This window comes from Pelobates fuscus, chromosome 4, assembly GCF_036172605.1.
Source record: "Pelobates fuscus isolate aPelFus1 chromosome 4, aPelFus1.pri, whole genome shotgun sequence".
Classification (NCBI taxonomy): Eukaryota; Metazoa; Chordata; class Amphibia; order Anura; family Pelobatidae; genus Pelobates; species Pelobates fuscus.
In genome coordinates, this window is record NC_086320.1 from 113,296,385 (window position 1) to 113,317,382 (window position 20,998).

Below are 20,998 nucleotides of genomic sequence, written 5' to 3' on the forward strand. Positions count from 1 at the left end.
CTGTAAATGTCCAATAAAACTATTCAATGAAAGCTCTACGTTTAACTGACCAACATATTTTCTCTAATGGACCACTAACTACTTGTCTAAAACTAAAACAAGGACTTGTGTTGCACAGACCTACCCCAATCAACATTAAATGTGCAATATTACGTCTATATGATCAATGTAACCCTAACCCAAACTTCACTCATTAGATTATATCTGCTTATAAACCATGTTCCAAAAATGATTTTACTTCTTCACAAAGTCAGAATGTATATAAAACATGTTTATCCTAGTTACTCTTAGATTGTAAGCGCACAGGCTAAGTACTTTGTTAAAAAAAAAACAATGTTTGTTAACCAAAAACAATGGCTAGATTTTAGCAAGTGGGCAAAGTCCTCTTTACCTTTTGTATTGGTCTTTGCATACGGTGCTCTTTTTCCCTAAATGTTCAGAGCTGCAGAATAAGTTGGCACTTTGTAAATTCCAGTAATAATAATAATAATAATAATAATAAGTTTATTTTCTTTCAGGATTTGCCAGATACTCTGTAGAGCCTGGTGATCACCATTTTTGTGTTGGAAGAATGTTCATTGATACTTTTTCATTGCTAATGGCCCTATGGAGCACATTTTTTCTCTCTTTTTTTAATCAATAAGGATTAAAAGTTCAGCATAGGACATAGTAATACATGATTTAATTTTAATATGAGTTACTGCTTCCTGTAAAAATCAGGAGGGGCCATGGAAAAGATCTTCAGTGACTTGAATCACCATCAGATGAACATAAACACCACTAAATAAACTAAAAGAGGATGTAAACTAACCAGAGGTGCCAGTGAAAGCACTGCTGTTGCTTTCAGGTCTGTCCAAATCTATAAACAGTTCATCAGATTCATTTTCTATGTTGTTAAAATTATCTCCTTCCTTATCGCTAAGATCCAACGCAGTTATCTGTTCTCGCACAACCTCTTTTAACACATAGCAGCACGCCAGGCCAATTTCTTGTTCTAAGGCCGTACGTGTTAAAAAGCTGGAGTCGATCAGCCTAAGGTCACAATACTTTAATGACCTAGAACACAGAAAGAAAATTAATTGCTTAATCACATTAATGAAACATTGTTAAAGCTAGACATATACATTTTTTGGAGGTCATTTAGTTACTCCAATGGCCACTGGAGGGAATGCCCGCCTGCCAACGTCAAGGCATTCCCTCCAATGGCCATTGGAGTAACTGAATGACCTCCATTTGTCTGAATATACATGGGGATTAAGGAGAGAGCGCAGGTAACTTTTTCTTTGGTTTTTACTATATATTGGGGCTGTTGTGTACTGTAGTCATTGCTGCCACCCAGTAGTGATGGGAGTGAGCGCAGGACTTATCTTTCTGCATTTGTATCCATTTTTTGGATCACTCAGCCTTGTTACAATGCTGCCGCCCATCCCATGTGTTCCTTATTAAGGGTTAATATATAGGGGTGTATATAAAAAATACCCCTCTCTGTCTCATTAGAGATATCTTTGCCAGAAGCTCAAGCAGGCAAGGTGAAGGGTCAGCGTAGGACCCGCTTAGGGGGGGGTCTGCCTTGACGTTGGCAGGCGGGCATTCCCCCCAATGGCTATTGGAGTAACTAAATGACCTCCATTTGTCTAAATATACATAGGGATTAAGGAGAGGGTGCAGGTAACTTTCTTTTCTTTGGTTTTTACTATATATTGGGGCTGATGTGTACTGTAGTCATTGCTGCCGCCCAGTAGTGATGGGAGTGAGCGCAGGACTTCTCTTTCTGCATTTATAGACATTTTTTGCCCTAAATAGTTAGAGGAGATATTTCGATTTTTAGACCTTATTAGCATTTAACTCCCCCCCCCCCAACCCCCCCAATTAAACGATCCCTTTACTATCAGGATGACAGCCACTAAAGGTGTGTTTAGCCCCATAATATAAGCATAGTCATATCTCCAAAACAGCAATGTTTTGCATTGCAGAAGTGAAACACGACACTGCTCCAAAACCTCTTCATTCTGGGTATTTAGTGTCCCATTTAAGGTATAATAATGAATCAATGCGATACAGAAATGCCCACAGTCCAGATCCATAAAAGTATTCAAATTTTTTTTATATTTCTATAAAACAGCATGCAAACAAGTGGAAAGTAATATAGTCAAACTTGCAATAAATGAACAACAGCCACAATTTAGCCCGTTACAGATATTTCCCTCAAAGCGTTTCAAGCGATTTAAGTAATAGCTTTAAACTATTAAGTATGAAATGTATTGAGTGAGTAAATTATGACTTCTCTTTATTTATACAAGTTTGGATAAATCACTCTCCACTTTCTTGCATTTGGATTTAAAGAAACAAAAATAAGTTTTGAATGATTTTACATATCTGAATTACGGGAATTTTTCTGTGTTACATTGCTGCGCAGATGTGTGCAAAGGAGCAGAAACAGCCCATGAAGACTGCTTGTTAATGTTAAAGAAAAACTTGATGAATCTAACATCACACACTACTTGAAGGCTGGCTTATATATTGCTATTGGAGATCACTATTTGAATGCTTCAAACCTTCACTAGGAGATGGTGTTCATAAAATGTTAAAGGAATAGTAAAGTGCTATGAATACACTTTTGTGTCCCTGTCCCGATAGGCAGCCCCCACCACATTTTACTTTAACTTTTTCCTGCACTGAGGTACTTTTTGTGCTGCTTATCTCTCTACTTCCTGTGATGTCACAGAGGAGGTATGGTCTCCTCCAGAGTCGGTCCAATCCAATGCCTCACATAGAGGAGCGTTCGGGAGATAATGCACAGCCCACTACGCAAGCAACAATTTTCCCCATAATAAAACATTAAATTAATACTTTCCTATGGCACTGCAAACATGTAATAGTTTAAATCAGGTGTGGCAGCTGGAATCACCTCCAGTGGCTGTCTAGAGAGTCATTGGAGGTGTGTTTGACCAATGAGCTGAAGTGGTCTAGGTGCCTATAGTGTCCCTCTAAGGTATAACCAATGCAATATTACTAAAATATACACATACCTAGGAAATGTTTCCCCTAGAGGGTCTTTGCCAGTAAGAACAACAATGCAAGGAAGTCCTTCAAGGTCACCAAACGTTCTTGGAACCCAGTCTTCATTTTCACATCCCCTCCAGACCTTGACAAAAAAGAAATGCAACTCAAATATGCATATTTTGTATTCTTCTAACTTGTTACAATGGTAACCACTCGCAATCTGAATTACCATAAGATCAAAGAAGCATTATAGTCTACCATCCAGAATACCCACTAAAGAACGAAAGTGTAACTTTAAAGAACACCCATGCTAGTCTGAAAAAAGCAAACATTCGTACAATGCACCAAAAATTGTGAAACCGAACACAATTTTTAAAATACATGCTTCTTTTCATCCTGCCCAGGACATCTGGTTAGTGTCCTAAATGTTCCTGCAATGAGAGACAATGCGGGTGATTTATCAAAATGTTCTATTCTAAAAATATGGTCTGAAATACTAAAAGTAAGGCAGTCACCATGGAAACAGCAGGTGCATCCCACTTGTAACTTCTCCCCTTTTACATTTTTGCACCACTTTTTACTACAGAACATTGGGATTACTCTCCCCACTGTAACTGTACTAAAACACCTTTACTCATACACAAAATCATTAGCATGGATCCTAATTGAGTATGTTCTACAGATGTCCACCTCAAAATACAAATGTAAGATTTCTGGATTACATTCAACAGCAATAATTAGAGAAAAATGAACAAAAATCCATAAAGAAATAATAATACAAAGGTCAGTTAGACTGGAAACACATTGCAATAGCAATCTCTCAGAAAACCAATCCAGAATTAAAGCATCACAGACTGCTGAGTGAATTATAACAATATGATAATATCGTATTTCACACCATCTAAAAGCATCACAAGTAAACTCAGAACATATCATTTGAATAGCAGCTAGAAAGGTGACAAGCTGTCCAGACAATTTTAAGAATTTTTAAAAAAACTTCAAGACCTACTGTTAATACTGATTTAATAGGGCAAGGCATTTCTGCAATAGGGCAACCAGAACAAATTATCTTCAGAAATCTACAAGTACAATATACAACAGCACTTTGATTTCTGTACAGATTAGATGCTTGGTGATTCATTTGTACACAAAATACTGTGCACGCAGACACTGTGGCTCCAAAAACATTCAGAAGGTATAATGGTATGATATAGGTTTTCCCACATTTAAAAACTGGTACCATTCACTGTATGACTCAATTTAACAAGGTTTTAAAAGTTCTCTTTCCCCTTAATTACTTAGAAATTGTTTATTTTTTTGGGATTATCAAAAGTCTACTATAATGGATTTAAAGCAATGATACTTTCGGTTTTTATTTTCTTACCTTTAATCGAGTCACAAAGTGTTTAGAAACAGTCAGCTCTGTAGATGGGTTACCAAGCAGAACTTCAAACCGGTATTGTAAACCCAGTTTATCTCTCACTTCCTGTAGTCTATCCTTAGCCAACATTGCAAGCTGTACAGAAGGTACTCTGATAATCAGCATGTGTCCGTGACCACTCTTGTCCTTTCCCGGATAGCCAAGCAGATCATCCATTATACTTAAAGTCTCTGGTGTGGTGTGGTCTCGAAGTGATGCCATGGTGGTTAAAGCCATTAATGCTTCAGAGTATTGCTGGATGAGTAGGTAGCATCGTATCACCATACTGTGTAATCTGGGGTACCTGTAGGGAATATGCATGACACGAGATAAGACAAGATACATAACACCTGATTGTGCATGGTACACAAATGATTAAGTGTTAATCTATGCATGTCAACAGTTTGACCATTACGTAGAAGATTATTCAGTGAACCAGAAAAATTGACTTATTAGGCAGTTTTGTGTCAAAACAGCCGAATAATAAATTTAGCCAAATGAGCATATTTTTTTTTTTTTTTTGCAAATCTATTTTGGACCACCACTTGTATTATTCACTAACCCTAGGAGCTGTGGAGACATGACTAGAGAATTGCAACAAATGTGAAATGCATGCAATATTGTGCAAGTTGATATATACACATGTATGTGTCTGTTGGACCTAGGCCAGTAGAAGGTTCAGTTCCATTGCCGGTTTAATGTATGTGAATGTAAAATACAGAGTAAAAATGTGCTTCATTTACCTTTCCAAGAGCGTAATAACCATCTTTTCAAAGGTTTCATCACACCGGAGTAGGGGACTTGTTATACCCCACTGAAGAGATTTACAGTATTCATTTATGCCAAAATAAACAGTACGCTCATTGGTTTCTTCCTCCTATGTAAAATTGAAAACAAAATATTCAGAACCAGTCATCTGTATAGAAATACGTGTATAAATATCTCTTAAATAGAGAAAATATGGAAAACATATGCTTAAAGCCAAAATGTATCATGGGACTGTTAACCAGTAGGAAACATTAGGACCCTCTGCTATTGCAGGACCAATGTATTAAAGAGATTTGATTCACCCAAAGTGATGAAAGCCACGACTAGCTTGTGTGTGCTTCAGAATTTTTATCCCACTCTGGGCTTTTAAAGGATGATATTGGATTGTAATCCTGTAGGCAGATTTTGTTTGTCTCTCACACTGAGTTTTACCCAGGTTATCTGGCGCTAAAGAATTTATAGTTGCAAAATGAAGAAATTAGGATTTCTGGTTTGTATCATTCATATCACAGGAACAACGCTTTATTATATTCAACTTAATGTCAATAATAGATCATTTTCTTCGCTGTAATATAAATGGAAAATGAGATGACCTTACACAGTTACATTTTATAAGCCTGTAGACAGTAGAAAAGCTGGATTCTACATTTTACAGATAACTCTCTCTGAATTTAATTAGTAAATGCCTTACTGCAATGTCAGGCTGGACCCAGTGTACTTCATTACTAGGACTTATCCTGGACTGCTGTGTCTGCAAAGCATACGGGAAGGAGCTGACTTGAAGTACAATAAGATTCAGGGCGTCTTGCACTTCTTTGGTATTGATAATCCGATCAGACAACCCCTGCGTGGGCTCTCCGTGAGACAGAGATCCTGATAAGGCACTTAAGACAGAAGCATTTGTTTTAATAAAATGTTATACGATTACAACAACACTCAATAGTTAAAATATACATTTAACATTTTTGAAGAGAGAACAGAAAAACAGCCCCCACCAGACGTAAATACTGCTAAATTTATAAACAATTTATATCACATCGAGGGAGATAAAATTATTCCTATTTATTATTATTTTTGTAAATATGAATTGTTATAAGTTCAAACAGGTCAAATTACACACAATAGATAGATTTTTTTTTTTTATTATTAATCTTAAAATCAGACTCTAGGATTTCAGAAGATTTTATATTTGAATATGAAAAGTGACCTTTTTTGCCACTAATAGTTTCAGGTTGAATCTGTCTTTTAAATGCTGCACTAAATGTGGAGATATCATGGAAAATATTAATGTATATTCTGACTGCAGCAATTTCAAAATATTGTAGCAGGATTGCTCTTTATACATTAACCCTGCAGATCTCATCAATATTCTTGATGAGGAAGAGTGGTTTGTATTTTATATTGAAAGGTTTGAGCTCCGCAGTGCACTTACCTAGTTAAATCCACGTGACTGTTATCATGTATAACAACAAACAAGGTGTATGGATTCTGTTTCACTTTCTTCATGAATGCCTCAAACTTCACCTGGACATCCCCATCGAGTCGAAGGATATACTTTTCTGCTCTTTGATGTGCAGAGCCTCCCTCCTCTAGACCCAAGTCTGTTAGCACACCTGCCAAATGATAAATTAGCCAAATGAGAAATATAGCAGCAACCGTTTTCTTTTAATTCTTTATTCAATAACTTGACCATCTCTTTCTAGTTAACATCTCCTTCTGCTTATAAAATTACAGCAATAAGTGAAAGGTAATAACACTTTTTATGTTTTTTACTTTTCTCTATTTTTGCAGGTAAAACTACTGCACAACAAGTATACCATCATAAGATTACAATTTCCCCACCATCACATTTGGAAAACGAGGATTACCAGATGGTTTGATCCGTGAAGCTATTATGAAACATGGAAATAAGTACAGTAGTTCTAACTGGAATGAACATCCCATTTATTTTGTTGGTTAGAATTAATTTCCAATGGGCAGTCATTGATCGTGCTCAGTTATAAACAGAGAGGACGACAGAGGAAGCGACTGCATTTCAGAAACAATGCTTAGCAGAAATACTCTGATGGTAACACTTTCACATTGTCCCCAATCGACAATATACATGTTCACGAGCATATTTATGCGTGTGTGTGTACCAGAACAATTTTTCTCCTTACCAGATAATCTTATCCTCTGCAGTGTTTGCTGTACCAACACTTCTGAACGAGGGACCAAAATGAGGAAGTCAACTTTGCGAAAACGGCCCAAATCAAGACTTTGTGTGCCACTGTCTGCTATACTGCACACCTGGGAAAGAAGTCTTCTTGCCATCAACAGCTGAGTCTGGTGTATCTGGAAATTGTCTATGTGACAGCCTAAAACACAATGCATACACATTTAAAAGGTATACACTCACTATCGTTCAGTAAATAATTGCAAATGTGCATTAACATATGAACTATTACACACATACAAAGCACAAAAGCCACTTTTCTTCATTTATTTATCCAGGAATTAAAATATATATTTTAAGAAAAAGGTCAATTATTTTTCACAGTATTATATAGTGTTTCTGATAGAAAGACCAGATAGTCACTGGCAGGATGCCATGTCAGTCTGGATTTCATGTCCGGGATAAAGATGGATTGCTGACTTTCTGATGTTCTCGACCTTGTGTTCATATAGATGTCATGTCGTGTGTGTAATTGCCTGGCTTTCGTACAAGTACGGTTGATTCAGATAATCCATAATGTCAGAGGACTAATTGTGGTTATGAGAAGATTTACACAAAAAAAATCTGATATTGGTCATGAAGCAATACCACCATTATAGCATGTAAGTAACAACAGGCAAAAACTAACCAGTCAACCTATTGATTAATTATCAATCCAGTCCACGTTACCTGGGCCACGAATAGGCACCATAGTCGAAGCTTCCTGAGAGGAGACGCATTCTTTGACATCTCCATGAAAAGGGATAATTACATTATCTCCTCTCTTGTGCTGTATCCTATCCAGTAATTTGTCCAGGTCGTCACCTAACAGAGACAAAGAACAGTTGAGAACACCTTTTTTGTCACACAGAAGAGTATTTAAGCTCCACTTGTTTAGTATTTTGAACTCAAAAGACCTCCGTGATTTCCGCAATCTCCCAGTACATTCAGCTGAAGATATTGACCTTTTAGAAAGACCAATAATTATAAATCTCCCTATGAAATCCAGCCAACAGCTGTAATAAAAACCTATGTATTAATTTCCTTAGGAAGACGACCTACTTTATTTCTGCGGCATCAAATCAGATCATGGAGGTAGGCAGTAGGCATCTGAAAAGGCAGAGTTTACATTGCAAGGTCTGCAGGTACAGGCTATAGACTAGAAAAACTGCATTAAGCTGTAATGGTTCTGGTGTCTTTAGTGTCCCTTAAGAATTCAATTTTTCTTATTGAAAACGTAAGATTAGTTTAAAAACAACAAAACATGTGTTAAGCCCTGCCTTACCCCATGTCCCTCTCTTGATAGTCCCTAGTTTTCTAAAGTAATTTGTTGACTGCAGTCACTTTACAAGCACTAATGCACTTTCTTCTGGTTTATATCGTTCAACCAGTACTCCCTGTGTAAATAAGTTGATAGAGATAGCAGGTGACATTTACGGATTGAAAATAAATCAACTTATACGGTTGTAGGTTGCCTCACCCCTATAAATTTCTACTACAAAAAAAAAAAAAAACAGGGACAAAAGGTAGGACCACAAGGAGGAAGAGGAACAAGGAGACGGGGTAGAGAGGGACAGGCCAGACCGGGGGCAGTTGGGCAAAAAGGAACACTCACCAAGAGATGTATTCTTGAAGTGCGATGCCAAAAAACTGACTTTGCCAGTAATCAATTCATAGCTGATCTCCTTTAAAAATTCACCGGTTGTGAGCATGCTTTCAGCAAGTACACGTGAATTGTACTGCCCTGCCAAAGACAAACACAGAGCACAAATTATGCTGGGAAGATGTTCAAATTCTCATTTACAGATGTGAACGCCATACCTTAACTAAATAGCTTGCAGAAGTACGAATGATCTCGCTGAAGTGAACAAACAGAGAACGCCACTTGAAACACGAGGCTCAAAAAGTCATGTTGCCATGACATACAAGCACAAAGAAGCAGGTCATGTACTGAACAAACCTTTAGAACACAGTCAACGTTATGCCAGACTGTGCACATGTAGCCAGTTATTACATTGCATCATGCCTGCAGTATCCAACAGTCTACATTCTGATCACCCCAAATTAATCATTTATTTTAGTTTTGTATATTTACCAAAAACAAAATACCTTTACATTAAACAATGTGACATACTAAATTGTCTTTGTCATAATATATATTGTTTAAAGGAGTTCAGCAATTTCTAAGCTATTTTTAATTTTTATTAGAAGTAAGTGACAGGCATTTTGGACAAAAATTGAACCCTTCCCTCCCTTCCCTCCCCCCAAGGACACTATACAATCAATCAGAAACAAAATGGCCTGTGCATTCTGGGTAATATAACGGAAACGTAAGAGATACATAAAGGAAATTTGTTACCAATTATATTTGAAGGCTATTTTGTTTTAGTTTTAAATATAATTTGTTTAGCCCACATTAAAGAAAAGTAACAATAACCTAAAGAGAAATTGAGTGCGTCTTCAACAGAAAATGTTCTGACTAGAGAATAAAAAAATTAAAAAAATAAAAACACATCATGTGCATTATTAGAAATAGTTTAACAACAGTATCTCTTGTATCTGGACTACAGTATTAAACAAATCATAAGATAGCCCTATTACTTACCTAATGCAATCACACAAAATTCACTGCCACGCATTTTTGAGGAACAAATCACTACCATATAGTCTGGTAGTTTTTGGGACTGCTTGGTTTCACAAAGAGACCCAAGTGTTTCTGAAATGCCTTCCGCCAGTGTATTCTGGGTTACCAGCACACGCACCAAATCTTGAGAAACACTGGCAGACAGACGGGCAAGCCAAGGGAGCTGCCCCTGGGACACACACACTCCTGGGGAAGCCATTGGTAAAATATGTTCTTTATTTGTTAATTCCTGCAACGCTTTAAGCACAATCTGCTCGAAAACTTCACGGACTGGTATCTGATCAGGACCTAAGGGGAAAAAAATGTACACAAAAATGAAAGGTAGAATTTTGAATATTTACACTACATTAAAATATTTTATATTAATTTTATTTCCCAAGATACTTTGTTAGTTTTGTAATTTGAGAACTAAAACAGTTTGTTTTTTTGTTTTTTAATGAAAAGTTTAAATAAAACTTGAGTTCAGTTTAATTTAGAACACTGACCCACAGAAATCTAAATTGTATCCATATCTGTAAAAAAAGATAATCAAGATCTAAAAGAGTTAATTCGGTAAGTGTAGAAAATTCTCACCAAGTCGCACTAAATACTGTATCGTAAGGAGAATCATGTTCTCCACGCTTAGAAATTGGGTACTACACACTCCCATCTGATCCAGTTCCTTCTTTTCAACTTCCTGGAAATTGTAGCAATTCACCAACAATGGGCTTACAACAAGATCTCCAACATTCCCATAGAAATACGGTAAAGTGCCACGCCCTGACATTCCAAAAACAAACAAGACATCAAATTAATATATGTCACTTAAAATAAAGAAAACATGTATAGGAACAGTCTTTAGGTAAAACAAATCCAATTGAGTACATTTCCTATAATGAACTTGTATTACTTTGCTTTCAGGACAGAACTATCCCATGAATTTTCTAGTCTCACCACCATGGGGAGTGGTGCTGGTTTACCTCAGGAAAGAAGTCAAACTTTTCTAAAATGTTTGACTACTTGCAAATGGGGGTACCTGTCCACTCCTAGCATCATATAGTACTTTGGTGTTCCTTTAGCTGTGGTGATTCTGGTGCAACGAGTGTCATTTTAAAATTAAATTATTTGCAGAATTTAGAGAAGAATCAGAAATAGCTGGGGTTTCTCAGTTAATCAAACCACTATTGAATTATTATAACTAGTCATCAGAAGTTTAGTAAGTGGAAGTAAAAGCTCTACCAAACTAATTACATACGTATTTTTAAATGTAACTATACTTACCGATCAAAATAACAGGCCGTATTCCAGAGTTATTTAATAGATTTTCCGGTACAATCACAGTCTCTGCAGCTGACAATGGCTGAGGTTGGAAAACGCCTCCCAAAACAGGTTGTGGCACGCACGCTATCAAGACAACAATTTTGAGAATGGAGTACATCTTTATATAAATAAACAAACATATAAACAAAAAGAAAGAAATTCCCATGTAGGGGAAGAAGCAATAATAATAATATCGATAATACGTCATCTCATGTAGCATATTTTGTGAAAAACAGGAGAGACCGCAATATATGGTTAGAGGTTTTAGTTTTACGTTGACAAAAACTGATTAAATATAAGCTACCTGTTCTTGTGACTGGCCGGACAGGAGGAGCAGTAACTGCTATAACAGGAGAGCTGGGAGGCCAGCCTCTGTGCCTCTTCTTTGGTGGACCACAGATTGAAAGAACTGCTGTGTTGAGAAAATTTTAAAATTATAATAAAATGTAAACAAAAAACAAAACAAAAAAAAACCACCACATACTTTTGAACAGGATGCAATTTGTAATGCAAACAGCTGTTGCTCCTCACTATGTGAGTATAGATCAAATCACATGCCACATGCCACATATTCAGATTTGTTATTTACCAACACTATTTTCTTATCTATAAATTCAATATTTGGAAAATTAACTTTTAAAATGTTTAAAGTTTTTTTTCTATCCAACCAAATGTTTTGTTTTTGTAACATTAAATACTGTGCGCTTTCTATGCATACAGAAATGAAAAATGCAATTAGTGAAGGGGATTAATTAGCCTGCGGATGCCATGCACACCGATACATAATGTAATAATCAACTATCAAAATATGCAATACAGAATTTCCTAGAAAGAATCAGCGCAAGCATACTTGGGATTTAGGATATGGAAAACAAACAAAACATTTGTTTAGTGAAAGAGTAGAGTTCAAAGTAAAATTGAAAGGACCACTATAGTGCCAGGAAAACAAACTCGTTTCCTTGGCACTATAGTGCCTTGAGGGTGCCCCCACCCTCAGGGTCCCACTCACGCCGGGCTGAAGGGGGAGAAACGGGGGTTAAACACTCACCTTTCTCCAGCGCCGGGCTCCCTCGGCGCTGGGGACTCTCCTCCTCCTTCGGTCTTCATCAGCTGAATGCGCATGCGCGGCATGAGCCTCGCGCGCATTCAGCCAGTCCATAGGAAAGCATGCTCATTGCTTTCCTATGGACGCTGGCGTCTTCTCACTGTGAAAATCACAGTGAGAAGCGCCTCTAGTGGCTGTCAATGAGACAACCACTAGAGGCTGGATTAACCCTAGTGTAAACATAGCAGTTTCTCTGCTCCAACCAGCCTGTACAAAGCTTATGTTAATAAGTATGCGTCAGTAGCTGTATTTTTACAGCAGTAGTTTTATGTGGTAAGGTATTCTGGTTGGTCGTATTCGTCGATGGTAACCGTATAGTAGTATATGAGTGTTTACGCGGCTGTGTGGTATTTTTATATTGTAGCTGATGTTTAGCGGGTAAGTCAGAGAGGTAGTTGGCTTGACGTTAGTAATTTTTTTTTTTTTTTTTTTTAAAGGAACTATAATTTTCTCTGAAACTGCTATGTTTACAGCAGGCAGGGTTAATCCTAGATGGACCTGGCACCCAGACCACTTCATTAAGCTGAAGTGGTCTGGGTGCCTATAGTGGTCCTTTAAGATGCAGACCAAGACGAAGACCTATAATAAATTCCTTTTTCACTGCTCTGTGCTTTACCATTGCTGAAATAAATAAAGCAAATTTTAGCATTTATACCATGGTCACCAGCAACACTACCGGGACTTGGTGATGTTGCGTGACGAACAGGCTGAGAAGGTGCAGGATTTAGTGGCGTAACACGACTTCCACTCGCAGAACCATTCGACATCTCTGGGGATTGATATGAAACTGGTGCTGAAATATCATCAAATTCAATAATTATTATTTTTTTTAGGCAAGGTTATCAAAGGAAAATTCATTAAATCTCCAGTGACATTTGTGAAAAATGACAACTCACCTGCAGGAAATGTCTTCCCCACAATATGCCCAGGAATAGGTAATGGTTTCACAACGCCTTTATTTCGAGAGAGATCCTGAGGGGTGCTCGAGATCGGAGTAGTGAGTGCATTTCCGGAGGTGAAAGACTGGATCTCTATCAAAAGGTGGATTAAAAAAAACAAAAACATCACATTATGTAAATAATGAGTTTAAGCGGCCAACCAAGCCTCCATAAGAGTCATCAGTGCTACGGAAAATGTTCTAAAAGTATAATTAAAAAATATGCTTTATAACAATATGATAAAGCCCTACATATATAATAAAGCCCACAATAGCCCTACATATTAGTGATGTGTAAGAGTACATTGTAAAATATTCTTACAGAGCCCTGCTAATAAGATAAAGAGTATGTAAAGTTATTTTTCTGCATTATGTGAGAATAAGACTAATGGACGAACATGGCAAAAACGTTCAGTGACTGCTTAAAAACTAGTTAATTCTGGATGTCTGAATTTGCATGTACAAAATTCAGACAACTAAATTAAGTCATCCAAATAAACAAATTTAGTTTAGCATCACCAAACAAATTTTTCCACCTTGCATAAGTGTAGTGAATTTTAGTCCAACCATTTTGTTTTTAGATTACTGTAGTTTTGAATTCTGGAAATATACAATCCTGGAATAACTGGCATGTTTGGTACAAGAAATAGGACTTGCTATCCCTTACCTGAATATCCAAAACATGTTTTATATCCATTGCTGCTGCCATTCTCTACTGGAGATGTCAACGAAACAGATGCAAGTGGCTTAGCAGGTGAAACGACACCAGGAAATTGTCGGTTTCGGGACTCTAGAACATTTAAAAGAATACAAAGAGTATCACTGTGACAGACACAAACATTATGTGGCAATGTTAAACAAATGATTGATGTCCTGCCCTGGTCAATAAATAAATGTAAAAAAAAAAATAAATACACAATATCTTAAGCAGAGTTTAATTTTTTAATTTATTTTTTATAGGAACTATAATTAACAATTTGCAATTTGATAATGCCCATGTGAATGAAAGCAGAGCTAAACACATTTCACTCTCCACTAGCAATTAGTGAGAGAAAATATAGCATAACATGGACACAGTAAGAAACGTGGTTAGGAATTGATAATATATGGTAGACCTACCTTTCCAGCAGACCAAGGGACCTTTAGATAAAACTCCCTGGGAGTTCCTCACTAGGTAATACTTTAAGTGCTTTTGCTTCTTTGGTTGAGTTGTCAACTTTAGGTTTATGTGATTGGAGAACTCTGTAAAGTACCTGAAACCTCTCTCTCCACAGCCAACACAGTTTCCAGAGAAACCTTTAAATAGATATCAGCTAATTAAATCACATTTGATATATTGAGAAGAAATACTAAGCCATAAAATATTGTTTGAGATGAGCATTTATAGGATGGTATCTACACGCTGCTTGAAAGGATTATCGCAAAATAAGTACTAACCACAATAATACCCTAATTTGGGTATGGGCAAAATGCCACAATTCAGCTTCAGTATAGCAGCAACACCTAACATATATATATATATATATATATATATAGAATGTACAATGTATGCATTCTGACCCAGTGGTTCAAAATCCGTACATTTCAATAGATCAGAGAAAAGTTATTTGCAAAATTATGTTACACGGTTTGCAGGGAATCACTGTTCAAGTTAGTTATAATGGGGTGAGCTAAACATGCCTTTTTTCCCCAGAGACTTACTGCTTGGTAAAGCCATTTAAAGTGTACCCTCTCACCTAAAAGTGCATTTTTTCCATTGTCATCTGGTAAAAACCTCTTGTCCACAGCACAGACAAGAATGTGCTCGGAGAGGCTTTGAGTTTTTACTCCAACCAAAAGAAATCCTGAAGGCACCTCAATCTGCTCTTTGCAGAGGGACGATAACCGCAAGTCTTTCCCTGCCTGGCAAAAACCTGAGACAAACAAACAGATCTTTATTTTAGTTTAACCATGCAGGCAATGTAATAAAAAAAAATACACCCCCAAAAAATATGTATATCTCTGTTACACTATGAAAAACGCATATTGCTGGGGTAAATACATCTGATGTCTCTCCCTGAAGAAATTGACATCCATAATAGGTCACTGTTTAGGTAAGAAAAGTGTACCAAAAAGGCACTCTGGCATAGATTTATGAACAGGATGATTACTAGTTAGAATATATAGCATTTCAATACACCCATACACAATTAAAATCTTAAGCTCTTATGAAGTTATTGATCAACATCTGACCTTCATAGTAACGTTTTATGTGATCATCTATCCAGTAAGACCAACTCTATGGTTGTTTTGACCAAGCACGGTAAGCAGAGGGATGGATTTTAAAGAGCCCAATTTATGAATACAAATGCCAAATACAGAAAATGGTTTACATTTAATAAACAAAAGCTATAATAAGAATAATAACCATAAATAAGAAAAATCTTGAACATTAAGTAGTTATTGCACTCTGCAACAAACTAATTCTTACCATCCAAAGTACAAGATCCTTCTGGAGCTGGTTTCTGGGCATATGGTAGAGGAGGACTACTTGTATCTGAGATGTCTTCGTCATCATCGTCTTCCTCTACTTCACATACTGTCTGGCTGCTAGGGAAGTTCAAGCCCCCACGCGGATTACTTCTTTGAACAAAATCCTTGTCTAGCTCCTCCAACTTCGGTTTCACATCTATGCCATAACAAACAGGATGCAAAACTTAAAATCAATGTGAACAATGGGACAATAAAGGGGATCCTATCTACCATTACAATCTGAGATACTATTCACTCATCAAGCGGCACCTGAATTTGGATACAGAAGTAACTGACACAACAGATACCCCCTTGGCTGTGAAGCTTTAAGGATGGGTTGATGCCCCAATACAGATCAGGTATCCCATATCACTTACCACCTGGAGATGATGTAGGGCTGTCAGTATTAAGGTAGAGCTGAGAGAATACCGGGCGAGGTACCACATTACTGCACCGAAGAGACGCTTCTATAGAATTGTGGAGAGCTTCTTCAAAACGCGCAGACTTGAGCTGCCCAGCATAAGAATTCCCCATGGCCTAACGATAGAAAAATATTGTGGGTAGTTAGAAATACATAAATCGCAAATTATAACATAAACAAACAAAATGAATAAATAAACAAATGTAAAAAAATATACATCAAATTAAAACAAATAAAATACAAACCAAAAACACTTTGTTTTGACCTAAACAATATTTTTTCCAAATCAGACTTGTAGTAATAAAACAATTCATTTAATTAAAATTGCACATATTAGAGATTTATGAAGGACTATCTTTCAGGTAATCAATGGGCGTTTATATACAACAAAAATGTACTTTTATGATTTTAATGTCACACTGCTTTTCTACACAGCAAAGTAAAAAAAAAAAACTGCTACAATTTGATGGAAACTTTTTGTGGACAAAAAAAAAAATGCTATTTAACATTAATCTTGTACGTTAAACCAGAACGGTTACTTCTTGGGAGATAATTTCATTGAATAAAACATTGAATAAAACATTGAATATCACCTAATAACTTGTGTTAACCTTTTTCCATATGAAGTGCTTACAAAATATGTTAATAGGAAATTAGCAAGTGACACCACAATCCAGTCCAGTCCAGTCCATGCACAACCAGGGCACACTATCCAAATCAAGAAGAAAGGGGTAACTAACTATGTTTAAAATAAGAAATATTTAAATTCATAAATGACAGGAAGTCACGATGGAGGCACCCTGTTCAATGAAATACCGGTATGTGGATTTCTACATTGAAATTTATTTTTCACATGTTAAAATTATAGGAAGACAAGTCCCCTTTAACCAGATCACTTCTTGCACAGTTATCAAACTTATTTTTATTTCCTTTACATAGCCATAGTTTCTTTGTATGTTCATTTTCGAATATGTTTGACAAAGGTGTTGGGCAAAAAGATAAAATGGAAATTATTAAAACACTATATTACTGGAGCAGGCATATCTGAAAATAAGAACATTTTAATTGGATATGAAAATTCCAAAAGTATACGAAATGGCTAGGCATGTTTAAAAAGACAAAGAAAATTTTGTCAATTTGTTTTGAGCAGCTTGAATACTTAACTAGGGTATGCTAGGTGCCGATCTCTTCCTCCATTCAAGGGTCACTCCAGACCCCTAACCAACATTAAGCTTGCCAAAAAGCTGTGTGTGTGAGTAGTGTGTCCTCTTTTTTTCATTTTGCAAAAGTGCACATTACAATAGAAAGTAACACTTTTATAAATTAACCAGGTTACACCCACTGGCTTTCAAGCAGAAAACAGATCCTGTTACTTCCTGGTTTCAATAGCTCAATGCAGCAATTGCCCAAAGCACCTGACTTCCATTGAGCTGCATTGGGAAGTCTGTGATTGGACAGCCATAGAAAGTCTGAGGGGGTTTGAAGGGGAGGGCTTGCAAAGGCTGCAGACAAGAGAACTGCAGGTTCTGCAAACTGATTTTAGATATGGCCCCAATGAAGAAAAAAACTAAATAATTAAATGCACGGAAGTTTTCATTTAGGATATATCTACTAAACAGTGATTTTATTTATTTTGCATTTGGGCAGTGGATTGTCCCTTTAAGAGGAGGGTGCTCCTGCAGAGCGTGGAGCATATGTTTGCTCTCCAGAGCTAAACCCTGCAAATCAGAGATAAATTGTCAAATGGACTAATTGCATTAAGGGGAGACACTTCTGGCACCATAAACACTACAGAACATGCACGCACAACAGACTTCTGCTGAAAATTCTGTGTGCACATGCACGCATGGGTATTCTCTGTATATGCTTGAGACTGAAGATCGATGCTAGATATTGACACATTTTGAAAATTATGGAATGAACAGTCTGTTGGGGGAATTCTCACCCAAAAGCTGGCATATTGGTATTTTTTATGCGGACATGTTGAGATTATAATAAAGCTGGGGTCATAGACCTGTCCACTGTATAATTGCTGTTACCTACAGGTAAAGGATCACCATTACTTATGTAAATATTTACCATCATTACTCGATTAAAAAAAGCACACCTAAAAGTCATGCCATGCTGAATAATAAAATGGGTTTAGAACAATTTCCTGATAATTTTCCGTGTGATATTCACTCTAGGTCACTTTGGTATTCTCGCTTTGCAAAATGAAATTAGAACATGATTGTGCTCTAAAGATTGTATGTCAGGCATTCTAAGGATATACCTAGTATTGGTAATTGGCGAAGGGAAAATAATAGTTGGTTATATGTAATGCTAAAAAATTATTTTAATTTTTGTTTTAATTGTCTATTCAAATAGACCTGTATAATTAGTGGAGCACGGGGCGGGGCCGGACCGCCGAGCTGGACGGTCGCAAGGCTAATCAGCTCCGGCAAATCCCTCTACTTTAGGCCTATAAACATACGAATTTCAGCCTGAAAGCTAACCGACAGCACTGGTCCTTGGCCCAAAGGAGGCACTGAGTCCGGGGAGAGGCTGGCTACTTGAGCTTCAGTCCCCTGGAGGAGGAATCTTTGAAACCCCAGATGGGGCCTACTCCGGCGGTGAGTGAGGCGGACGGCCGCTGCCCCACTATCCCGCCCAACGATGCCTGACCTGAAGGCCCAAAGCGGAGTGGATCTGGCCCTGTTTCCCCCCCCTCTGGACCGGGGGGGTGATCCCGGTCCTTGCCCTGGAACCCCGACTGCTGCAGTACAATCAGGGCCCAGGAACAAGACCACCCTGATCAGCGACCCCGGCACCTCGCCCAAAATGGCGGATGCCATGCACGCAGAAGAAAGAGAAAATGAATACTCTTCCCTCAAGCTACAGCCTGACAGCAGAGACCTTGGACAGAAATTCACTTGCAATGCCTCAACAGGATAGAAGCCGGCGAAGGGAGCACAACGAGACAACACCCACTCCACGGAACAGGCAAGCGACTCTGAGAAACCTTACCTTTCAGCCGACTGGTCTCCACTGTAACGAGCCGCACACCTCTGCCGCAGAGCCGGACGTCCTTCCCCAGCATCCCATGAAAGAGCCGCGATGAACACCTGACAGCAGGCATGCAGCAGTGGCTGGAGAGGCGCACGGAGGACACCCCCGAGTAGAGACACACACGGAAGTCCTGCCTGAGTGTCCCGCCGAACTACACCTGCATACTATGGGGACAACACAGGCAAGATCCAGCACCCATGATGAACTGACCACAGGTCCCCGAGGTGACCATGTAACTTCCCACTGCAAAGTAGCAGCTCTGTCCTTAACTCTTTTACTCCCACTAGCCACTTGAAAGGATGGAATGGTGGCCTGGTGCCATTAGTAATAAATCATAATGTGGCTTCAACAAGTTAGACGCAGAATATTGTGCCCTTAGTTTAACTCAGCTAGACCAGTGAGCCTCTGTTAGCTACACCATGCTAAATTGTTTTAAAGTATTCTATGAAAAGCGCCCCACTACTCTCTGCAGCAGGGCCTGGTCTCCCAGTGGCAATAACAGCTTGTACCTTTCTAAGGTTTCACTAGCCTATTTTACTCTCCTTGTAAAATACTCATGTTATATAAATCCTTGTTTTAAGCTTGTACAATCGACCTTTTACTAAAGTAGGGTCTCTAGCCTGTAATTTTCTAAGTCTTACAATACAATCTATAATTCAGCCTGTTTCTTTCAAAAAAAAAAAAAAAAAGTGCAATTGTTTCATATGTCATGGCACTGTATGCAAATGTTTGACCATAATAAGCTTGCGGATGCTGTCGTGGCTATGCAAGCCTGTATGTTATTCTTTTATTGCACACTAAAATAAAGAATTTAAAAAAAAAAAAAATAATTAGTGGAGCAAACCACTTATGGCTGCATTACAAATTAAATCAGTAAAGTGGAATAAATTATAAGATTGCTTACAATTAAGATGTATTCCCGGCATGACATTCTAAGTATATTTGAAAAATGTCACAGTAGTGTGCAAGGCATTGCAAAACAGTAGGATTTCCACCTCCATCTGGCATTCAAAGGGTAAATCCCCTTATGTATACTCATACCCATCTGTCAATGGTATTGGAGTAGGTCGGGGGCAGGGACAAGCCATAGACAGGTGGTCAGCAACATGAAGCCAAGGGACATGTCACAATAATAAGCGACACAAGGCAACGCATTGAATTAGAACCAAACACAGCAAGAGAAGGTGAAGAAAAAAAAATGAAACAAAAGGACACGTGTTGTATGGTAAAGAGTAGGCACGAGAGAAGTGTCAGTCAGGGCAACCAATCTATATTTAACACAGCTGTTGCCAAATCCTCATCAGCTTCTCAGAGCAGAGTAAATCACTTTGATCTTGGGAGGCCTGCGTTTATAAAATCCTTTTCAAACAGTTCTAGCAGTGAATGTGGCAAAGGGAGCTCATCATGGTCTTATCAGTGCACTGTAAGTGCTCTTACAAGGAAGTGTACCCACTTTAACAGGCCAAACTGATCATTTTGCATGGCCCGCACTTTCACTGAATAGTAGCCCGCTTGCCCTAATGGATACATTTACAGGGTTATTCAATAAAGTAAGAAGCGCAAGAAAGTCAAGGAGAATACAAAGGGGATTGAAATTTTAAGGCAACAAAAGCATAAGGTGACTTGAATTTTTGCAGTTTGGCTTTTT

At 37.8% G+C, this 20,998-nt stretch overlaps 1 protein-coding gene across 1 annotated transcript in view; it reads right to left on the minus strand.

The window, feature by feature from the left end:
• Positions 1-20,998, minus strand: part of GREB1L (GREB1 like retinoic acid receptor coactivator) — a 57,740-nt gene that overhangs the window by 34,727 nt on the left and 2,015 nt on the right. Inside the window, exons 2-21 of the mRNA XM_063451493.1 lie at positions 16,259-16,418; positions 15,841-16,038; positions 15,107-15,283; positions 14,490-14,666; positions 14,038-14,160; positions 13,330-13,464; positions 13,089-13,226; positions 11,633-11,740; positions 11,290-11,412; positions 10,603-10,788; positions 9,991-10,317; positions 9,001-9,129; positions 8,076-8,210; positions 7,351-7,548; positions 6,624-6,804; positions 5,883-6,075; positions 5,167-5,300; positions 4,388-4,727; positions 3,030-3,145; positions 812-1,056 (exon numbers count right to left, since the gene is read on the minus strand). Of these exons, the coding sequence (XP_063307563.1) occupies positions 812-1,056; positions 3,030-3,145; positions 4,388-4,727; positions 5,167-5,300; positions 5,883-6,075; positions 6,624-6,804; positions 7,351-7,548; positions 8,076-8,210; positions 9,001-9,129; positions 9,991-10,317; positions 10,603-10,788; positions 11,290-11,412; positions 11,633-11,740; positions 13,089-13,226; positions 13,330-13,464; positions 14,038-14,160; positions 14,490-14,666; positions 15,107-15,283; positions 15,841-16,038; positions 16,259-16,418 (3,523 nt within the window). The remainder of the gene's footprint in view (positions 1-811; positions 1,057-3,029; positions 3,146-4,387; positions 4,728-5,166; positions 5,301-5,882; positions 6,076-6,623; positions 6,805-7,350; positions 7,549-8,075; positions 8,211-9,000; positions 9,130-9,990; positions 10,318-10,602; positions 10,789-11,289; positions 11,413-11,632; positions 11,741-13,088; positions 13,227-13,329; positions 13,465-14,037; positions 14,161-14,489; positions 14,667-15,106; positions 15,284-15,840; positions 16,039-16,258; positions 16,419-20,998) is intronic.